The following is a 22020-nucleotide window of genomic DNA, read 5'->3' on the forward strand; positions in this document are numbered from 1 at the left end:
TGAGGTGTTATGTAAGATCACCTTTTTTGAGCTTTCCATCATATTATAAGGTCATTCCCTCATCAAAATCATACCTGGAGTGTTACTCCAGCTTCATTCATGTTTTAGATATCCTTGAAAGTCCTGTACCAGCCATTAAGTACGGAAGAGGATTAGGGCCACTGAAAAAGAAAGAATTATTTAATCTCAGAATTCTAACTTTAAACTCGGAATTCTGATTTTAATCTCAGAATTCTGACTTTAATCTCAGATTTCTCACTTTAAACTCAGAATTATTATTATTATTATTATTTTTTTTTCGGTGGCCCTAATCCTCTTCCGTAACACAAATATATGAAACTCCTTTATGGTGAGTTTCAACCACCTCTTGGTGCTGTCAGCATGTCAGGCGCAGCGCGGCTTTTGTGGGAGGAGAGACTACGACGAGGAGGAGGAAGAGGAGGAGGAAGGACGGAGGCAGCGGTCAGGGACATTACTGCGAACCAGGGAAGAACAGGCACGTTGCTCCTCGTCTGCTGCTGCTGCGGCGGGTGGTTTCATGTTGAAGAGGAGGAAAACGGCCATCCTTTCTCACCCCAAAGCGGATTTCAGTGACTCTGTGGAGCAGGATGTGTACTCCGTGCTGCGTCTCGCAGGTGAGGAATAATAGACAGGCGGCTGTCTGCTGTTGTCCACCGGGTATAAACGCTACAGCGACGCGGCTGTGGCGCTCAGCCTTGTTTACACTTCATGTCAGCATTAATTTCAGCTCGACCTTTGCTACCGAGACCACCTATTTTTGTCTCTCCTCGTGTCTGGTGGGGGAATTTTTTGCTTGCCAGTTGTCCTGATTCACGCATAGCATGAAAGAAATGCGTAATTCACGCTCTGGATCCACTCAGTAACGTCACTGCGGGATGAGGACAAAGCGAGCCGAGGCAAAGCTATAGCGCCGTAAACGAGTTACTATCAAAACTAGCTGGACTGGAGGGCGAGCAATGGGTTTTCAAAGCAAGTCGCATTCCTCTCGAAGCTGGCTGAGTTATAAACACCTCTTTGTTGTGGATTTGAGTTGTTTCATCTTTTCAACCATCTTCCTGTTGACTCCTAAAACTTCACAGGAAGCTGCTTTTACTCTTTTAGGACTATAATCTTGTTCAAATCTCTTATTCACACTATAGTGAAAGGATGGAGACAGCGTAGGCGAAATAATAACGTCTGCGTTTATATTTAGAGATGCACCAATCACTCCTTTCCTTTCCGAAACCAAGTTCCGATTTCCTTTGTGCTTCGACCTTCCAATTTTTGCCAAGAAAGAAGATTACTCATAATATCTTGTGTTTATATGATTGTGACAAACTTAGAAAAAGTGCAATTAGTACATTTTGTACTTGGATGTTTTTGTAAGCTGTAAACGGATAGAAACTTTTTTTTTTCTTCACAATTTGTTGTTCTGATTGTGGATTGGAGCCCAATTCTTCACCCTTTAACTTTAAGTGTATAATTAATTATTTGTTCTGAAAACAAATTTTGCAGAATATGTTGCAATAAGCTGTATGAAATGTATTTACATGCTGTCTGTGATAACTGCATTGTAGGAGAAACCATTTCTTTAGTAAATGTGATTGGACATTGAGTAAAAATCCTAGTTCTACTTCTCAACTTAACTAGCTTTATTCTGAATTACATAATATCAGTAAAAGTGTGATTATTAGTTATAGAAGGAATTGTGTTTGTATTTCAGTTGTGACAGCTATGTTCACAAAAAGACTATGATCACATTTTAAATAGTCTTTGGCATTTTTATGGTAATTATTACCATAAATTATGACATTTTAAAATCTGTAGCGCCCATCCCTTGTTTGTAGGACATGTCAAGACATGTCCAGAGTTCACTGAGATTTAGAGAGGAGAGAACAGGAAGGAAGAACAGTTGACAGAGAAGATGATGCATTTTATATGATTTGTAATTTTTAAATGTTGGCAGCCTTTTGGAAATTACTTTATTTTGATATTATCTTAGTAATGTCAGCCATGCTAATAAATAACTGCTTTTAAGCAGCAGGGTAAAATTGAATGCTTCTATTATAGTAAAACTCTTAAAAAGAAATTAAAATCAGCTAAAATAGGGAAACTTTACAGAACCTTCGATCGGAAATAGGCCACAAAATTCTGATCAGTTTGTCTTTTATTTGAACATTAAGATGCTAGTGCATGTTTGGTGTAACCTACATTTTCCTCCCTAGTTATTTTCTGTCGTCACAATGTCTCCAATACTCTTTGGGATTTTTAGCATCTTGTCTCATCCTCTAAAATCGGCAGCAATTGAGAGCAGGAAAAGTTTTTCAATTGGTCAAACACATTACCGACATGCAGAGTGGGACTGAATAACACTTGAAATATAATAGCCCTCTCAATATAGCATCCAAGCGATCCTCCATGATAGTGATATCCCGACGATTTGATTGTGCAGCTCTAATTTGTGATTGGATTAAAGTAATTGCGACATAATGCTAACCCTGAATTATGTGAAGAACCCTATAGTATCAGAAACACTTGTATACCAAGCCTGAGAGTGTTTTCTTTAATGCTTAGTGCCTTTTTCTACAACTACCAGACTGATACTGACCGCAGGGTCACTGCTGCTGCTGCGTTGGTCTGGGCAGGAATTTAATTACACATTCACCCCTCATCTAAGGGGGAGCTTATTTCCATTTCCTGTGCCTTTCAAAGAGCTGGGATGATGGAAAAGGGGCAGGATTAGGAGAAAATGAAGGGCAAACAATAAGACCAGTTGAAAGTTACTGCACGGGGAGTGTACTAATCCCTGCCACAGACAGTCCATTTAGTCCGTCACCATCTATTTGTGTACTTCTAATTAACTTTTTTCTCCATGCTTATGTGCCACACTTGAAGTTTTGAGAGGCCCAGCCTGATGTGTGGTCCGGCAATTTCCGCACTGCCTCCAAGGTTGGAAATTAGAGAAGAGCAAATGTTGTTTGGGTTGGATTCAAAGTGATAGAAGAAGTAACGGCGTAGAAGGAGATCTTTGAAATCTGTCGCTGAGTTTAGCAATCTATGAAATGTTGGATTGGCAACAGGACCCATGGATAAGCTTCAGCCGGGTGTCCAAAGTGCTGTGTATGTTGGGATGCAATGCAGCACACGTCTGTAAGCAGTGTAATGCGAAGGTGTGGTAGCCATGGTTGAGCCTCAGTAGTTAGAAGAAAATGAAAGATTATTCTTTGAGACTCATGTTTTGCTATTCTGCTCCATCCTCCTTTCATCTCACACTTGTAAACAAACAATTATGTATCCATCTTCTTAATCATAGTGTATTATTTTATTTGTATTTTTAGAAAAGTTTAGATCTCATGTTTTATTTTTATTTCAACTGTATCACATGCTAAAGCTTCATCTTACACCATATTTCTTTTGAATAGAACCCCCTTTTGGGCCAGTTGTGCCTTCTTACATGTGGGAGGTTAATATCCCTGCTGAAACAAAACAAAACAACAGAGCCAACCACCTGCACATAGACAGTATAATCATATAATACATATAAGCACATTTTTACTGTAAAAGTTAGAAAATTGCTTTTAGCCCTCGGCTGTAAAAGTTTGTACAAAATGCTGGTGGCTATGAACTGAGGCATGACGGGTGCAAGCCGTGTGATGGGAGTTGGCTCATTTTGTCTTAAAGTGTCCTTAAATAAAACGAACGTTTTTCACTTTTAAATCAGACATCTGTTTTTGAGGACAAAACACATTTGCTCTTTTTCTGTCATCAAGGTGGTCAAAAGTAATCAAACCCATTTAATTTAAAGGTCCTTTACAACTAAATCTAACTCTTTAACAAACAAAGAAAATGTGTTTTTATTTAGTTTGCAGCTCTCTCTGAGGAAAGACGGACAGATATTTCAATTAGTTTTTGCGATGTAACAAAATCTGCAGAGTAGTTTGCCTCACCCCGTTGTTGTATTGCCATAGCTTGCAGGATTTACGTTGCCCGCCGTCATAACACGGGCATGGCATGTCGTTAGTCTTCAGTTAACTCTCAGGAATTTTTCTGAAGTCAGCGGCAGCAGGGGTTTGTTTTCCCAGTGGGACATTACTGCCAGTCCTTCATTCCTGTAGTGTCCGTCTACTACCTGATGGCACAAATGATGTCTACAGTACTTGACTTTTCTGTTGGATTTTATGACTCGCAGTACAAAGAACAACATCAGCCAGACAAACCTTACCCATGCATCTCTAATTAGCACTGTGGTGGTGAGTTCACTGGGACAAACCCTGTTCTTTTCCAATCTGTGTTTTATTTCTTTAGGTTTTGTGTGTGCTTTTATATTAGTGAGCAAGATCTAAAGTCAATGATGCAACATGGTGAAATACTAGTTAACTCTTGTCTAATTTGTGTCTTTCCAAATGGAGGGCTGATAAAAACATTCACTTTCAATGTCAAACTGGCCTTTGTGTTGGCATAAACACAGCATGACTGTAGATTTTCCTGTGTCTGTTGATCTCATATTGTCTCGTCTTCCTGTTCTGGTTCAGTCTGTTTCCTTTGTGACAAAGAGTTTCATCTGTGAGGAATTTCATGATCATTGCCCTCAGTTATTCCTTTTTACTGTAACTCAATCCTCCTTTTAGTTCAGCTGTTTCCACTCCCAACAAACTAAAGTTTCCTAGCTGCTGGTTGTATCCAGGGGATCCGTTTGCAAAGAGTAAGCAAAGATCTCCCTGTGTGTATAGGGAAACAGAGCACTGATACATTTTTGCTGTGTGTATACAGCTGCCTGGATATACAGACAATAGCGGGACTGTCACTCACAGTATGTGGAGTAATGGAGTCGTATGTTAAAGCTCTTTTGTTTCGCCTGCATCACTTTTATTTCACTCTGCTGGTTTCCTGTGACTGCCTCCAGCACAAAGCATTGATGTAATCTGAGAAAAGTGGGTGGGTCAGCAGTTTTATCTGAACCTTTGGTCTGGGATGATTCATTGTGACCAACTTATTACAGATGTTAAGAAGTGTTGTCACTTTGAGGAACCATACTTGGCCACATGATGCAGGATAAGTGAGAGTTACTGTTTGCGGTAGTGAAAATATGGCTGCAGGGCTTTGCTGTGTCTGTACTGCTGCTTTTGACAGAGCTCACGTTAGGTGTGAGTCACGTCTTTTCTCACTGCCATGCTTTTTTTAATCTTTTTTTTTTTCAGGCCCAATGTGTTTAGGTGAAACAGAACGGTGTTGGCTTCCTACGACCTGTATTTAACAGTATTTTGACACCTCTGCTTGTTAGAGGAACTGCCAGAGGGAGAAGCCCCGTACTTCATTGTAAATCTGGCTGGGATTTTCAGCCTCGCTGTGCGGACAGTGGCTGACCTGAATTTGTGAGAGGCCTGTTTGTATTGTGTAAGCGGTTGCTTCTCTGTGGCTACGTGCCGCACAGCCTTCTGGGTTTGACTGAGGTAAACTTCTCCATCTGTTGTAGGCCAAACAGTGTTGTTGTTTTTATCACTTAGATTGGCATTAATAAGGGAGTGAAGAGTATAACACAGCAGGTATCATTAGTTACTGTAAAGAGGCCATACAGTCTGCTGTGTGTTGCAAAAACATCCACATTGGTTTCACGTTCTTTCACATCTTAAGCAAATGTGATAGGCCACCATCAAGAAAATTCAAATGTAGTAGAGGGGAAATCTCCTTTCTGTTTCAAATGGTGTTATCACATTGTAGCAAAGCAGTATAATAGGAGCGAGTGGAGAAGAAGGTGAACTGTGGGAAAAAAAGAGAGAAAAAGTCAAAGAGATAATGGTTACTGTCCTAGCAATGCAATAAGGACTGATGAAGGGAGTGAAACACAGCACTAAGATAAGAGAAAGAGAAGTAGACCAGAGTTTGTCTACACTGACTGTATTGTAAAATTTTCTCAGAATCTGTCCTTGGTTTGACTGAAGACAGGCGTGGAAAGAGCTGTGTGGGGGCCGGACTTGTGCAGTTCAGGATGAATAGCTGCAGCACCATGACAAACGGCTGGGAGGCTGCTGATCATATTTAGGTTGGGGGTTTGAATTGCAGACAGGCCAACCACCTGTCATTATACTGGTGAGGGGCACTAGCAGTGAGGGAGGCCGGGGGGTGGACGGCCTGTGAAGTGGGTAAGGTCAGCGTGGGTTGCTATGGGTGCTTCTTCTGCATCTGTGTGGAGGAATTCCTCAAGACATTCCCATCTCTCAGGTCCCTCTCCGTGTTCCCAGATCTGCTCCTCAGTCTGCTCTTTGCCCGCCTCACTGTGTGCAATCTGCTGGCGAAATACCCCCTAACTAATGAAATCTAAACAACATCAGATCCTAAATTGTTCTATTTTTTTCTCTACTTGTATGCAGCATTTTGTGGTTAATTAATTGCCCATTGAGAGAGACATAAGTCTGCAGCAGAGACTAAAGGTGACGGCTTACCCTGTTTAGCTGCGTGTATGCAAATGTAAACCAGAAGGGACAAGCATCGAATCAAGGCTAAACTTCATTCCTTCCTTTTTCTATACTCACGTATAGAACCTCTCACCAGTCGAGGGTGGAGAGGTGGGCTGGTAATTATGGTATTCCGGTTATCTTGTTTGATTAACCAAAGCAGTTGAGATTCATTCAAACATTTATTAAAACAGGAGTCTCTGTTTTGTATTGTCCAGAGCAGGTGTTGATGACCTGCAGCTCTTCAGAAACTCAAAACAGATTTTCTTGACTCCAGGGGCCTTTATTTGACAGTGAGTGGACAGGAAGTGGTTTGTGAGAGAAGACGAAGACATTAGGCTAAGGTCAACGGGTTGGGACTCACACCTGTGACAGTGACACAGACGACTCTGGGCCACATGATCTATGCCTGTCCCACCGCCGTGCCCAGCAGAGAGCTACTTTAACTGTGCTTTTACATATAAAAGTAATTAATGAGATTCTAAGTTTGCCAGTTTTTCTCTGTTTATGAATTTCTACAGCAGAATAAATCTAACAGTTTAAGGGATGCTTATTTAAAAATGCTCTTATAGTCAATGGGTCACAAATTAGGTGGGTTTTTTTTTAGTTTATTTTAATAAAATAAACACCCTTTTATTTGGAAATAAAAACAAAGTTCGTATTGTGTATATTATGCATATATTATGAGGATAATGGAGACGACGATGTACAAACTCAGAGTAGCAATCCTGTGGTGGGCCAGGCAAATTCTTCAGATTTAAATTTTTTGTCTCCTCCTCTTGGCCTTCTAGTTGGAAAATTATTTGAGTCTTATCTAGTTAAACATTTGCTTTCATCTTTACCCCGACTAGCTCTTTAATTATGAATTTGTTTCCTTCAGTAACAGCATCTACACCGAAAAGTATTTTCAGCTGAACCTGGTAGTGTTTACATATGCCGCCTACACCGATCAGAAAAAGATTGATATTTTCCTACTTGTTCACAAGCCAGGACTCATTTTGATTCAGCTCTTCTTCATAATGTCTGCTTTCCAAAGGCTTGATCCCATCTTTTAGACACGTTTTTTCATGTCGGATTCAAAAGGGTTTTGCTATTTCAGTCTGTTTAGTTTAATCTTGGTCTTATAGGCGTTCTCTTTGTCACAGTGTGTAAAGTAAATGCTCTCTCAGGATGAGCAACTGAGACAGAGACGCAGTTTCCCCTGCTCTAACAGACAAAGGAGACAGTTTTGGTTCTGCTTTCAATCAGGAATCTGTAAAGAGAGCCATCAAAAAGACAGCGCTCTGCTCGGCTATGAAAAGCCGGAGCTCTAAGCAACCATGTTGGAGCCTGAGGTGATGGATGGATAAATAGTTGGACTGGCAGCAGGAAGGCTAACGGGGAGATCTCTGGGCTGGTGAAGCAGGGAGACAGAGATGGAACGCTTGATTCCAACAACGTGTAAGTTTTGGTGTACATTTGTCAGTCAAGTGCTAGAGGATGTTTCCACCAACAGGCATTAATGCGTTAACCAAAAAAAATGCCATGAAGTGCAAAAGAGTGCTTTCCTATTAACAAAACTTACAAACACAGCAAATTCCTGCTCACAGGACAATGTTCTTGTAATGACACAAAGGCTTATTAAAAGAAAAGATGTAGCAATCACCAGATAAATATAGTGCTGACTTGTTTATGCTGGAAACCTACAGGAAGTGCTGTCCTTCTACTGCTCTCAGTCATGTGTTTCACAACTTCCCTCTGCAATATCTGTGAGTGACAACATTGTTTGAAATGCATTTAAACCTTCAGAAAGAATGAAGCATTATCCAAGTTAATCTTTTCTTTTTGTAGTTTTTGAATCAGAAGTGGATGGATCAGATAGATGTACAGATGGAGATCACAGGATTGACCTCTAACCGCTGAGTGAGGTGGCTTCAGAAAGGCCTTGCAAATCATAGAGCGCCTTGCTTTCTAAATATAATACAGAGACCTCTTTTATGTAGTTATCCTCCTCCTATGTGACGCCCTGACAGAGGAAACAGTGCAGGCCTCTGTGCTCAATTGGGTTTTCATTCTCTGTAGTGACGTGCAGGAGAGAGGCCGTTTGTCTTTTGTGGCTGAAACCATGAATGACCAATATGAACAGTCACTTGTGGTTGTCTCCAAGTTTACTACTGGTTATGGAGAAGCTATGACTTTGTATTGTTGGATAATTCTCAGGTATAGGAATGTGAAAGTATTTAGAAACTTTTCATATTTTTCAGGCCAGGTTGAATAATATGTCAGTGTTTTCAATCAATTGTTTTAGTTTGAGAGTAAAATTGGTTGAAAAAACTCAATTCCCTTCCAGCCTCTGATGAACCAAAGGTTGGTCAAAACAGCTTTGAAGCGTTGTGGGCAACTTTGACCCTCTTCAGTGTGTCTACATCAGGGGTCTCGAACTCCAGGCCTCGAGGGCCGCAGTCCTGCAGTTTTTAGATGTGCCACAGGTACAAAATACTGGAATGAAATGACTTAATTACCTCCTCCTTGTGTAGATCAGTTCTCCAGAGCCTTAATGACCTAATTATTCTGTTCAGGTGTGGTGCAGCAGAGGCACATCTAAAAGTTGCAGGACTGCGGTCCTCGACGACTGGACTTTGAGACCCCTGGTACATGGAGGCGACTCGTTTATAAGTGTCACTTATGAACGAGACGCACCAATCAGGTGATTGTGGTAGATTTCCAGTCTTTGACTTTTGAAAAGCCATTATCAATTTTTGGATGATTGGATTTTTTTCTCTAAGAGCTTTATTATGAGAATACATAAAAACAGACTCGCGTTGTAAAACACTTAAAGACAAAATATCTACATAGTTGAGATTTTAAGCTAGCTTTAGCGTGTTATTTTAGCGATTAATATGGTTAGCTTGGCCAACATTGCTAAAGCAGCAGCCTCCATATATAGTCCCTTTCTGCTACCAACTTGATCCACCTTAAATTTTAGCTGACAAGTCAAATAGTAAGGTGGATATTTTGACAGAGTGATCATCCTGTGTGAGGGTGTTAAGTTGCACACAATTCGAGACCAACCTTCAGCTTTAGGAGAGAACAAACACAGCTTTAATTAACATTTGCAAATGGAGAAAACATACAAAGCTCACATCTCAGTGAGAATCGGATGAGTTCTGACTTGGGGCTGAACGTCCCCTCATCTACGTAGGACACATCACAAATTACGTAGTCACACCCCCTGGCTCAAGTGTCAGGCAAAAATCTATAAGTTACTTATCTGTAAGTTTCAGTTGAGCAGGGTTGCATACACATTCACAGTTCAACTTTAGCCATATTATCTGTGTTTCTTGTGGATAAGACACCCTTTTAGGTTTGTCTAACGAAACATAGTAGATAACTTCTGCTTGCTTTCTTTCTGTGTCTAAATAGGCGTTTATCCAAAAAGGCCTCTCTGCTGATGGCTAAACAGATACTAGTAACTGAACTTCTACAAAATAGGCTTATCACCTTAGCCATGTCTAACATTTCTAACTGCTGAACACCCTGTTCTTAACTTATTTGAGGAGGGTCAGAAGAGCATATGTCCTGTTGAGCTGCAACTGAGTGCAAAACTTTAATAAAAACATCATAAAGTGTACATTCAAATTTAATTAAACATTGTTAATACATTTTTCCTTCAAGGGTGAAGAATTTTTTATTAGATGTTTGTGTTTTGCGCCCTGGAGTGGTGTCCATTCCCATCTTCCTTATGTCTTTTACAATAAAGATAGAGCCACCATGACAGACATTAGATCATTAAAATTGTTGATCAATCTGTTGTGTTCCTCCTCTGCACCTCACTGACTTCTTTGGACTTGTTCCTGCAGTCGGGGAATTTGTCAGCTGGTGTGAATCACCGTTTTTAAAGTGAATCCCCTTTTTTTCCTTCTGGTTCCAGATGAATGCTTTATTCTTGTTTTTATTGAACCTGCTCTTACTTTTTATTCTTTATGTAGATTTTAATTGAATTTGTAAATGACTTTAGAGAACTTCTCTCTGGTCCATCCACCACATTGTGTCTCCTGATTGCCTGATTGTCAGTATTCATTACGTCTGAAATAACAAGCTCAGCTAAGGGTGTCCTTATTGTGTTTGTCCAGCTGGCCTGTTGCTGCGGCTCAGCGGCCTGCTCCTGCTGCTGTAACTGCTGTCCGAAGATCAAGCAGTCCACTGGAACCAGAATTATGTACGCCTTGTACTTCCTGCTGGTCACCGTCATCTGTGGCATCATGATGTCCCCTACTGTGGAGCAGATAATGAAAGACAACGTGAGTACAATATTGAAATAACTGATCATTTAACAAGCACATTTAGAAGGATGCAGACAATAATAAAGCTAAACTCTGGATTATATCAATAGGATACCACTTTGCTTTTTGTTTTTAGTTTGCCGAATAAATCTCTGAGATGTATAGCATTCCTCCCACTCTTTAAACAGAGAGTGGGAGGAAGTGTTTACTTCTAATAAATAACTTCCTCTGTTGTTCTGGGATGATTGCATAAGATCTCTTTAATCAACCCAAATTGGAGTTCATCATTGTAACTTCCTGCAGAGTATATACTACAGCTGTTATCTCATGAGTCAGGCCAACAACCTTTAACCCAGATTTTGTCTTGTTGTTTTCTGTGTAGCTGGCCCACCGTCTCTCTCTCTGCGTCTAGTGTTGACAAAACTTTGGGGCAAACATTCCCTGAACATGAACACAAAAACACTGTGGTCAAACACGGTGGTGGGAGTTTGATAATCTGGGGATGCGTTGATTCTTCAAAACATGCAGGTTTTGTTTTAATTTGTTGAACCCTGGATCCTGCTATTTACCTGGAAATCCTTAATACAGAATATCCAGCAAGCAATTTCTGACCTCAAAGCTCAAATCCACTCAGGTTTTGCATCAGGACAGCAATCCGATATTTTAGTCAGTTTATATAATAGTATAAACTCACTTAATTTTATGTTGGATTTTTGTGATCCAGTAAAAAGTGATCCAATTCATACAGGGAGCAGTGCAATGTGTTCACTGCACAACAACACAGGACTGACCTACAAAAAAGGCCAGCAAATATATATATATATATATATATATATATATATATATATATATATATATATATATATATATATCTTTTTTTTCTGGCCAGCAAAGGATTGTATAAAGGAATACAATGCTGATTGTTACCATGACAACAGCCAAGCTTCCTTCTCCAGAAGAAGCTCCTTGGTGACAATATTTAACCACTAGTCTTTCTGTTTTGTGTATCCCCTTTCCAGTATTTGTTAAAGATTTTGACAGGATCCCCTGCTGTGTGTTGCTCTGTGAAACGAGGATTCTCTACAAAAAACCAACCCAAGCACAAAATGGCCTCTGATAAACCCCTCCACACTTTCAAGCAGACGCTGTCAGTGACACACTGAGCACAGTGGGAAGTCCCTCCTAAGAGAGCGGCCATTGTGTGTGTGGGAGTGCTGGTCTCCTCTAAAGAGATTTACAGCAGTTTGAAACAGTTCAGCCATTCTTCTTGTAATCACAACACCATGGACATGCTAATATGATCCTTAATGGGAGACAAAAGCTCCAAAAAAGGCTTTTTTGTGTGTGTCATGATCTGGCTCTACATGCTGAAGAGATGACGGCTTAATCTGCCTGAATCGAACATGTTCAGCTATCATTTATCACCTGTTGAAGTCCCCAAGCGGTGACTAGTACAGTCAGATGATATTTTACACCTCTATGAAGAGCGCTGGATTTCATTAATCTTTTCTTTTGAAAAAGACAAGCTTATTTTCATACATATTTATCTTCAAAAGCCTGCCTTGGGAAACCCATTTTATATAATAAACCATAATCACTAGAAGGATTGACAGGGTAAAATTTGTACCACAATCATTCAAAGTATTGTCAGCGTTTGGTGCTGCGATTTGAAGTAGCAATTCAAAGTTTTTGTAAAAAATGGTATATTTTTCTGACAAATTATACATTTTGGTTACTGCTTTTGTTATCAGAAAAGTTATTTTAAATGTAGCTCACTTGGAAAGAAAGGCTTTTTAAAATTATTTGTATTTTTATCCTCTTCGTACTAGTTACTCACTTGAATAGAACGTGGAGGCATTAATATAAACACTACACACGTTTTCCACTACTGACCTGGTTAGTAGCTGTAGAATGTCTTAGAATTGAGATTATTTGTGTCATTTACTGGTTGTTAACTGTGTTCAAACTGACATATACAGGTTAATATTTCATGTAACATCTGCTTACACTTATACAATCTTAGAGCTGAGAAACGAAGCACCAATGTATCTTCAAAGCATCCGCTTTTCTATCAGTAGGTCTGTTAAAATTAGACACACACCTGGGGAAAACATTCACACACTTTTGTGGTACATACCAGTGAGTTCATGTGTGCAGAGGCTGGGCTGGCGCCTGTATCACCATCTAGAGAGTTAGATGCAAAAATCTAGCCTGTTGTACAGGGTGTACTTGCCCAAAAGGATTAATATGTATCGTGCTCTAATTACCTGGCTCTCTCTTCAGTTTTTCAGTATGTTAATAAACTCCAGCGCCGTGCAGCTTTATATGTGGTCTAAGAAAATTACCCTTGAGTTTCTGAGAACTGAAGGCTGACTCCAGCTCCTTTGCTTGGGCTGCCAACAAAAGAACTGGGTGATAGAAAAAAGTTACCACTCTTATTTTGTTTTCCATTTCTTTCCCATTTGACTTGGACTCTCGTCTGTCGAGCTGGCGAGTTTGCTCACCATGGGGCGTGCTAGCCCCCTGCGCCACCACAGCACGCCCCATGGTGAGTGGAGGCCTTAGTCCTCGACGCAGACGTCGCGGGTTCGACTCCAGGTCCCGGCGACCTTTGCCGCATGTCCTCCCACCTCTCCTCGCTCTCTTTCCTGTCTGCCTACTGTCACAAAAAAAATACGAGCCACTAGCGCAGCAAAAACTCTTCGGAGAAAAAAAAACAAACAAAAAAAAAGTTTGTTACATGTATCAGTCTTCATTCTTTGCTTTTTAAATCCAGAAGTTGTCTCTTCTGTTGGACCTCAGCCCAATTTCCTATGAAAGCCATGCCAAGTTTCTCATTTTTATTACTCACCCTTGCTTTGCCTCTCCTCTTGTGATGCGGTTTTTGGAGCATAAACCGTGATTCCCCCCCCCCAGTGTAGTTTGTTCCGTCTCTTGTCCCTCTTCACATTTTTCTGACTTGGTGACAAAAAGCATTTAATTTATTCATCTGCGGCCTTTGTGTGTGTACACTGTCAGTTAGTTTTAAGGCCCCTCTAACAGGCTGCAGAGAACCGAGGATGAATGAGGGCTCCACAGAGAGACCGCGCATTTGTTGCTCCTGCCTGTTCCGTCTTTCAGCTGCTTTAGAGCCGTGACACAGAGAATAGACACTATTGGGCCCATTCACTGAGGCCATACTCAATACAAACATAAGCAGAGGTGGGTCTCTGTCCACTGCCACAATGATCTAATCCTGGTATTTTTTTTTCTTCTTTTTCTTTTTGCTCTCTGGTTTTGCCCATCAGATCCCTTTCTACAACGAACTGTGTGAGAAGATGAATGCAGGGGAGAACTGCAAGACTCTGGTGGGATACTCTGCTGTCTACAAGATGTGCTTTGGAATGGCCTGCTTCTTCCTCTTCTTCTGCATCTTCACGCTTCGGATAAACAGCAGCACAGGCTGCAGAGCGGCCATTCACAACGGGTAAAAATGAGCTGCTATAGTTTATGAAATATACAGTTGTCTTTAAGACTGAAATGCAGCCCCACACCTCGTGGCGGGACGCTGTTTAGAGAAAATACATGCTGACTCGGCAAGTTGTTCACAGATTTTGATTTCACATTTATTGACTTCCAAACAGAAAATGAGATTGAATAAAACTAAAATGTTTGAATAAAAATCTAATTGTTTTGGCTTGTAAATATTTTATGATGTATTCATTAAGTTATTGAAATATGATGCATTTATCACAATCATATTTACATTTTTACATATGAATATTTACATAAATAGTTTAACTGACATTGCATTAGTTTAGATTTTAAGATATATTTTTATTTCTTGCCTCCTTTGACGATCAGCTTCTGGCTGCTGAAGTTTTTCCTGCTGGCTGGTTGTTGCACTGGAGCTTTCTTCATTCCCCAGCAGGAAACCTTTCTGGAAGGTAAAACGCCTTTACTGCAAAACCAAAGTACTTTCTGCTCTATTCCTATAAAATCTGTTGTTAGGGCTGCAACTAATAATTACTCTAATAATTGATTATTTTATTGGTTATTCTGATGATTGATCAGTTAATCACATAAAAAAAAAATCAGCAAAGTTTTTATTTAACTGTTAAGGCCTTTGTATTTGTTATTAAAAACACATTAAAAGATGTAAATAAATAATTCTATTTATTTTTTTAATAAGAAAACAAGCATTTTATTGCCTAAAATTTTATAACATTCCTTTGGTGTTTGTTTGACCACTTGTTTTAAAGGAAGCATCTGGAGCTAAAAAATATTTCTAACATCAAGATGTGAAAAGCTCAGGACTTAATATCAATACTTGGACTAATCTGTGGAGTATTTTTTGGATTAACCAATTAATATTTGGATAACAAAAGGTGCATAATAGGTTTTTTTAACAACATTTGAGCCATGTGAAGCTCAAGCTGCCACTTGAGGAAGTTTGGACAGCACTTATTTACAGACGAAGTGTTTTTTCGTAAGCTTCTGCTTGTGGCAAAATATACACATTTTTGTACAGTTTTGGTTTAATTACTGCTGTGAATATGTTGTTCTTTCAGCAATTGGCCTATTTTGAGTCTGTATACTCAAATACAATTGTTTACAAAGTTTGTTAATGATTATTCCAATAATTGATTCATCTGGAAACCCGATTAATTTTTTCAGTCATGCCTGCTACATTAACACAATTTTGAATGACCTGAGTTTTAAAGTCTGCAAAAAGAAATATTTAATTTCTGATAAGGATGTGATACTAGGGGGTGTGAAAATACTCAGTTGGATAAAGTTAAAATAAAAAAATAAACTGGGTTTCATCCCTATTGTCGTATTGGAGAACGTTTATATTTAGTATTTTATCTTCACATTAGGTCATCTGAGAACCACAAACCTCAGTGTGTCTTACAGTGATTTTACGTTGCAGGTCAACATGAAGTAGGATGTAGTTATAGAGAAAGTGGGATTTTCAAAAGCTTTTACCAATAAAATGAGAAAAATTGTGTGAGTTTATATTCAGCCCTACTCTGATACCTCCAAGTGTGATGCAATGATGCATTTAAATCCACAATGACCATCCTTTCAAAACCTGCCTCTTTATTTGTTATTATTCAGTTTACCTGAGCTCAGAATGTGATCTTGTCACCATTTCAACATGTGTCCTGGTCTCTGTTTAACGTTACAGTGTGGCGCTACATTGGAGCTGCAGGTGGAGCCTTCTTCCTGTTGATCCAGCTCATGCTGCTGGTGGAGTTTGCTCACAGATGGAACACAAACTGGTGAGAGCTGAACAGTGTGGCTGTCATTGAAAGATGAGTGCTGACCTTTATATGTTAGAGAAAACCCTAAAATGTTATTTACTCTTTGGAGGCTCTTAAAAAAAGTTGTGACGAGAGAAGAAGACGGACAGCTTTGTATTTTAATGGGGCGCATTGTTCAGCAAAGATGCATCTTCCAGAAAAGTTTCTGGTGGATGGTGGTAGATTGTTTCCAAGATGTGTGAAGGTTTCAATCGACATGAAATAAAATGTGAACCTTTGCTTGTCTTCATGCCACTGTATTAAAGGTAAAACTTCCAGACAAAGTAAAATGAAAGAACCTGCGCAGCTGTAAACCTTTCCTGTCATGTTTCCATGGTGATGCTGCAACTCATCACACATTACTCTGTCTCCCTTCCTGTGAATTTTCCTTTAGGTCATTTACTCCTGGGTTGTATTTTTGTGTATTTTAACTCCTGGTTTTCCCCCCGTGTTAAATTATTTTCATTCAGTTTGTATTCCCTTATTAATATTCTGTTGTTTTTTCTGTTCCGCTTTTTGCTTTGTCTCCCCCCGACGCCCTTTCTGTTTCCGCCTGCAGGAGTTCAGGTGTGGAGTATAACCGTCTGTGGTACGCGGCGCTGGCATTGGTGACCCTGATTCTGTTCAGCATCGCAGTGGGAGCGGTGGTCTTCATGGGCGTGTACTACACACATCCTGAGGCCTGCTTTCTGAACAAGATCTTTCTGGGCATCAATGGCAGCCTCTGCTTGATTGTGTCCCTGCTCGCCATCTCCCCCTACATACAGAAATGTAAGAAACTTCAATACAATTCAGTCGTTATTATTTATAATAGTGTTTTTTGTTATTATGTAGTTCACCATATAAATGAACCAAATATCTAAAAACAATGTAGCTAAAATATTCTGATTTCTTGAACTTGCTGCAGTGACAGATGGAAATGTTTTGGAAATGTTTTGGCTATGTCTCTGCCAGCTTTGCACATCTAGAAACTATAATTGTTGGGTGAAATAGTCAGATTGGATCGAAAGGTTCTATGAAATGTCTAAGTTGGATTCAGGTCTGGCCTTGCACCAGGTTGCATAGTGTGGATCCAAAAAGTTAGATTGTTGGTCTTCTCTGTCCAGAGCTCCTTCTTTGATGTTTTCTATGTGGCTTTTGCTAAACAGAACTTCTTCTGGCTTCGTTCTTCGTTCGAATTTTAGCCTTGATTTAAAGGAACTCAGTTATGCACTACTTAGTGTTTGTCAAAGACTTAAAATTCTAATAAAACACACAGATATTTTTTTATTAGGATTGGGACGTGACAAAATGTGGGGTGTGAATACTTTTGTAAAGACCTATTTGAATATTTAATTGAAAATGTCTGTTCTTGCTTTTGCTTCTGCAGTGCAACCCAGATCAGGGCTTCTGCAGCCCGGCGTCATCAGCGTGTACGTCATGTACCTCACCTTCTCCGCTTTCTCCAGCAAACCAAAAGAAGGTAAGAACAGAAATATCTGTACCAATCTGTAACAGTCTGTAATTAATATTAACAATCTGTAATTAATTAATACTAACAATCTGTAATTAATACTAACAATCTGTAACAGTCCGTAATTAATTAATACTAACATTCTGTAACAATCTGTAATTAATTAGTACTGGCAATCTGTAACCGTCTGTAATTAATACTAACAATCTGTAATTAATACTAACAATCTGTAATTAATACTAACTTAGGTCAATTGATTCACAAGTTAGGTTAGCATTTGATAATTAGCTTAAGCTAGTATTCGTTGCACTGACACAGTTTTACGTTTATAAATATGATAATATAAGTCATAAAATGTAAATGTTCTACTCTACATTTGAATCCTTCATTGGTTGTAGATATGTTTTAGTTTTCACATATGTGTTTCCACATGTTTTCCTCTGCCAGTGATTGAAGTCGATGGCGTGAACAAAACTGTCTGCGTATTTCCCTTCAACTCCGGGTCAGAAAGCGACAAGCAGATCGTCACCTTTTTGGGAGCGGTGATCCTGTTTGCCTGCATCATTTACTCCTGGTAGGAAGCAAATATATTGCATGTTATCGGTCACAAAACGAAGCAGTTGTAAACATCTGCTGAGCTGTAGCCTCCATTAAATATGAACACATGTCTTCCTTCAGGTTCGTGATGTGACAGATTAAAGACAAGTTAGCAGCTATAAATAAACCAAACTAATAAAATACAAAAGATATTTTTTGAAGATTAGACAGAAAAAATGCATACAAAGATTCAGTCAGATCTGGTATACATTCTGATTGTTATTCACAAATTTTCAGAAAGGTGATAATCTTCCTGAAATGATAATCTTTATTTGGCAGGTTAAATTGTCTAAAAATGGAAAGTAAATGAGGAAACCTGAGTATTTCCACCAAAGCAAACACAGAGCTTTAAGAAGTCGTCTGCTTTCACTGAGCTTTAACAGAATCACCCGTCACTAGCTGGTATAAAAACACTTTTAATGGTTAATCCCTTTAAAAATGTGAACACAGTCAAAAGATATGTATTTTCTTTGTTGTGGCATTGATCCATGTATACTGCTTCCTAATTCCTAAGCTTAATGTTGACATGCGATCATAAACTGAGGCAGCGAAATAAATAACTGCAGTAGTTTCAGTTTCTGTTTCTAGGGAAAAAACAAAATGACACAGTTAGACTGTATACATGTATTTTCCTGGAAACCTCTGGCCCGTCTCAGCCTTTAGTTTTGTTTTTCTGAATAAGGAAGAGCAAACTGCTTTGCAGGTTTCTAGTTAAGTTTTGGTTACTAACTCTGTTTTTTTTTTTTGCTGATTTTTCAGACACATTGGTTTTACTAATGCACATGGTAAAACAATAACTGAGGATCAGTTGAAGAACAAGAATTGGTTAAGATACCTTTCTTATGGTGTTTTTCTTTAAATTTTCCTAACAAAACGAACGGACAAAACATCTGTAAAGCAGATACGTTTTTAACTGAGCCTTCACTGAATTCATACAGTGTGATGCTTATCTAAAGAAACCCAACTGAACCTCAGGAGCACTCAGGATGATGAGAGAAACGATTACGACACAGGCAGCTCAGTTTGTATTGGCTGGCTCTGGAAGGCTCCATCCAGTTGGCTGTATCTGAGCAAAAAGCTGGGGGAGACACAAACTGTGGCTCTATGTCTTTGTTCACATGTGTTTCCCATCAACTGGAGGCATCCTGTCTCTTGTGGTCGCGCAGGCTACTAAAACGGCAAATTATCAAGAAAAAAAAAACCAGGGTGATGGAATTATAACCTTTCTCTCTATTTTTGTTCCCTTTTCTCTCCTTTAGTTTAACATCGACCACTAAGCGCAGCTCTGCAGCGCTCCGGGTCTATAGGAACAGTGAGCCAGAAACTGAGGTAAACACACAAATATTCAGACCTCACAGGGTGCGTGAAGCTAAATTAAAATACAGGCTCGTAAAAAAAACCCACACAGCAACAGAAAACCCTCCGTCCACTCGCTTCAGACAGATGTGGCAAATTGTACGTGAGGCGTGTGTTTTTGTCCCACGTATCTGGTCCCAGCTCAGCAGTAACGTTATCTTTCCTCCACAGAGAGCTCGCTGCTGCTTCTGCTTCGGAGATGACACAGGTGAGGAAAGTCTAATCATTTGTCCTTCACAGTCAGAGTCCACAATCTAGCTGCTACTTTGCAGCTAGATTGGGGATGGTGAGAAAGCATTGGTCAGCAAACACAGATGATGTCACTGTTACTAGGAGGTTATTGTTACAAAGTAAAGCAGGATCTGGGTGAGGGAGGAGCATGTGTTGGATCACACCGCCACCTGCTGGAAGTACACATGCACTTAGAAATACCAAGTCTTCTCATTAAGGATTCAGGCGTTTTAAACTTTACATGCGCTGCTGATCCTCACCTTTCATGCATGATTGTTGTTTTGTCCTTTTCAGAGGATTATGAAGAGGAGAAGACCACCTCAGGTCAGAGCGTGGTGTACGACGAGCAAGATAGAACCATCTACTGCTATTCTTTCTTCCATTTTGTCTTCTTCCTGGGCTCTCTTTACGTCATGATGTCTATCACCAACTGGTTTCAGTAAGTAATGAGCTTTCTTTTTTTTCAATTTTGTTTCAGCCCTCTGTTTTTGTGTCTTTATGCTTTTTTCCTGTTTTGCGCGTGCTTTCTCGGGGGACTGTACCGTCGACTCTTTTACCAACTGCCTCTGATCTGATACTTTATATTTTATTGTCTCAGCTTTTACTTTGGTTGAAATCTGAAGTCCAGTTCCGATGGTTTTCCTGTTCCTCTGCCTTTCCCAGTTATGATGACCATAAGATTGAGAAGCTGCTGGATGGCAGCTGGTCGGTGTTCTGGCTCAAGGTGGTGTCCTGCTGGGTCTGCCTCTTCATCTACATGATGACGCTCCTCGCTCCCATGATGTGTCCGAAGCGCTTCGAGGCTTAGGTCACCTTCTTCTCTCAGCCTGAGCTTCTCTGATGGATGAGGCTAAGGGACCACCGCAAACCCCCCGCCTGCCCTTAAAACACAGCCCTACGTTACCCCCAACATTCAGAGTGAAGGATTATCTGTCGCCTTTTTGTTTTATATGTTACAGTCTTTGTTTTACAATGTTAAGCTGGATTATACAACGATGGTCATTTTTTAACTCTTTTAATACCACTGACTGTCTTTGTATTTCCAACAGGTCTGGAGTTACAAAAATAATACCTGGAGTTGAGTTACATTGAAAACCATTGAGCCTTTGTAGATTCTCTGAAGTGGACTTTTGTTGTATTATTAGACTTTGTTTTTATTTTATTGTTTTCCTTTTATAATCTCAGCCAGATGCTTCAGTTCTGTGAAATCAAACCATCAAGAAGTTGTAGCAAAGGTTTATATGTTGTGGGATACATTTAGTTGGAGAGATGTTACAGAAGACGTATTTATTTAATCCCGAATTGAAAGGAGATCTATGGTGTGAATTGAGCAGGTTTGGCCTCTTAACAATGTTTAAATCTCATTCCTCAGGCTTATGTTTAAGCTCTATGTGTTGTGATTTGTTATATATTGTGTTTTGTAGTTTTTCTATGCAATAGAACAAGTTGTTGATATTAGACACCCACCGTTGTGAAGTTTCCACTTAGATCACAAGGGTAAAGTTTTACTATCGCCAGTGCTCCCTTTGAGCCGAAACCTTTCTTAGAGAAAATCCATCTCACCTGTGTGTTTCCAGTCATTGTCATGCATGGCAGGAGGTTTTATATCTGTAAAGTGCCACCTCTCTGGAAGAGCTCCACTGAATCAACAATGCATTTGCCAAAGGTAGCCAGCAGTACTGCTCACATTGTTTGGTCTGTTGCAGAAAAAGATACAACTCTGAACATTATGTATTTGCTGACTCATGTAATCACAGTTAAACGTTTTAAGCTTCATCATCATGATGTCTATGAAAACGCCGGCACAGCTGATGTCAAAAGTGATTTATTCAACACTGGATGTTGAATTTAGCCGAGTTAAATTGTATTATAGAAAAAAAATGACATCACACTGCAAAGCTGTTTGCTTGTGCTGAACAGTTCCTTCAAACATTTCTTTGTCTGATCTCTCTCTTAACATGTTTCAAAGAAGGAGACAGAATTATACATAGCAACAGAGCTGACATTTTATTTTGAACGTATGCTTCATTGTAAACTCTTCTGATATTCATTTGTTTCTGCATTTCAGTGATTAATGTGAATGTAGAAATTTAATGGTGCTTTCAAACAGGGAAAAAAACCAATAAAGTAAGACATTGAAAACCACTGTAAACGAAGGTTTCTGACTGACAGTAATTTGACCAAAATGTTTGAAATGCAAAGTTGTAGATGACATGACGCTCGCGTTATTTCAATAAAACATGCATAACATGCCATCAGAAGTTGTTTTCTGTGTACAGGTCAGTAGAAAAGTTCAGATGAGACATACAGTAATTTAGGGCCTTTATTCATTATACAACTTCAATAAATTTTAATTCCTCGTGGATTTTATCTAGGTCACACAG

The 22020-nt window shown here is 39.5% G+C and overlaps 1 protein-coding gene across 1 annotated transcript; it reads left to right on the forward strand.

Moving 5' to 3' along the window:
- Positions 1–422: 422 nt before the first annotated feature.
- On the forward strand, positions 423–21788 carry serinc5 (serine incorporator 5). The gene is made up of 12 exons (XM_005803995.2): positions 423–635; positions 10565–10732; positions 14002–14180; positions 14558–14640; positions 15885–15978; positions 16559–16770; positions 17369–17461; positions 17900–18026; positions 19309–19378; positions 19577–19613; positions 19931–20075; positions 20300–21788. The coding sequence occupies exons 1-12, from the start codon at positions 609–611 to the stop codon at positions 20442–20444; spliced, it is 1380 nt and encodes a 459-aa protein (XP_005804052.1). The 5' UTR covers positions 423–608; the 3' UTR covers positions 20445–21788.
- Positions 21789–22020: the final 232 nt, after the last annotated feature.

The sequence above is a fragment of the Xiphophorus maculatus genome, chromosome 12, assembly GCF_002775205.1.
Source record: "Xiphophorus maculatus strain JP 163 A chromosome 12, X_maculatus-5.0-male, whole genome shotgun sequence".
Taxonomy (NCBI): domain Eukaryota; kingdom Metazoa; phylum Chordata; class Actinopteri; order Cyprinodontiformes; family Poeciliidae; genus Xiphophorus; species Xiphophorus maculatus.

Excerpts from the sequence above, each read along its gene's own strand:
- serinc5 (XM_005803995.2), top strand. The coding sequence starts at position 609 with ATGTGTACTCCGTGCTGCGTCTCGCAG. Across the intron at positions 636-10,564 it reads CTCCGTGCTGCGTCTCGCAG|CTGGCCTGTTGCTGCGGCTC; the intron begins GTGAGGAATAAT and ends GTGTTTGTCCAG. Across the intron at positions 16,771-17,368 it reads CTCCCCCTACATACAGAAAT|TGCAACCCAGATCAGGGCTT; the intron begins GTAAGAAACTTC and ends TTGCTTCTGCAG.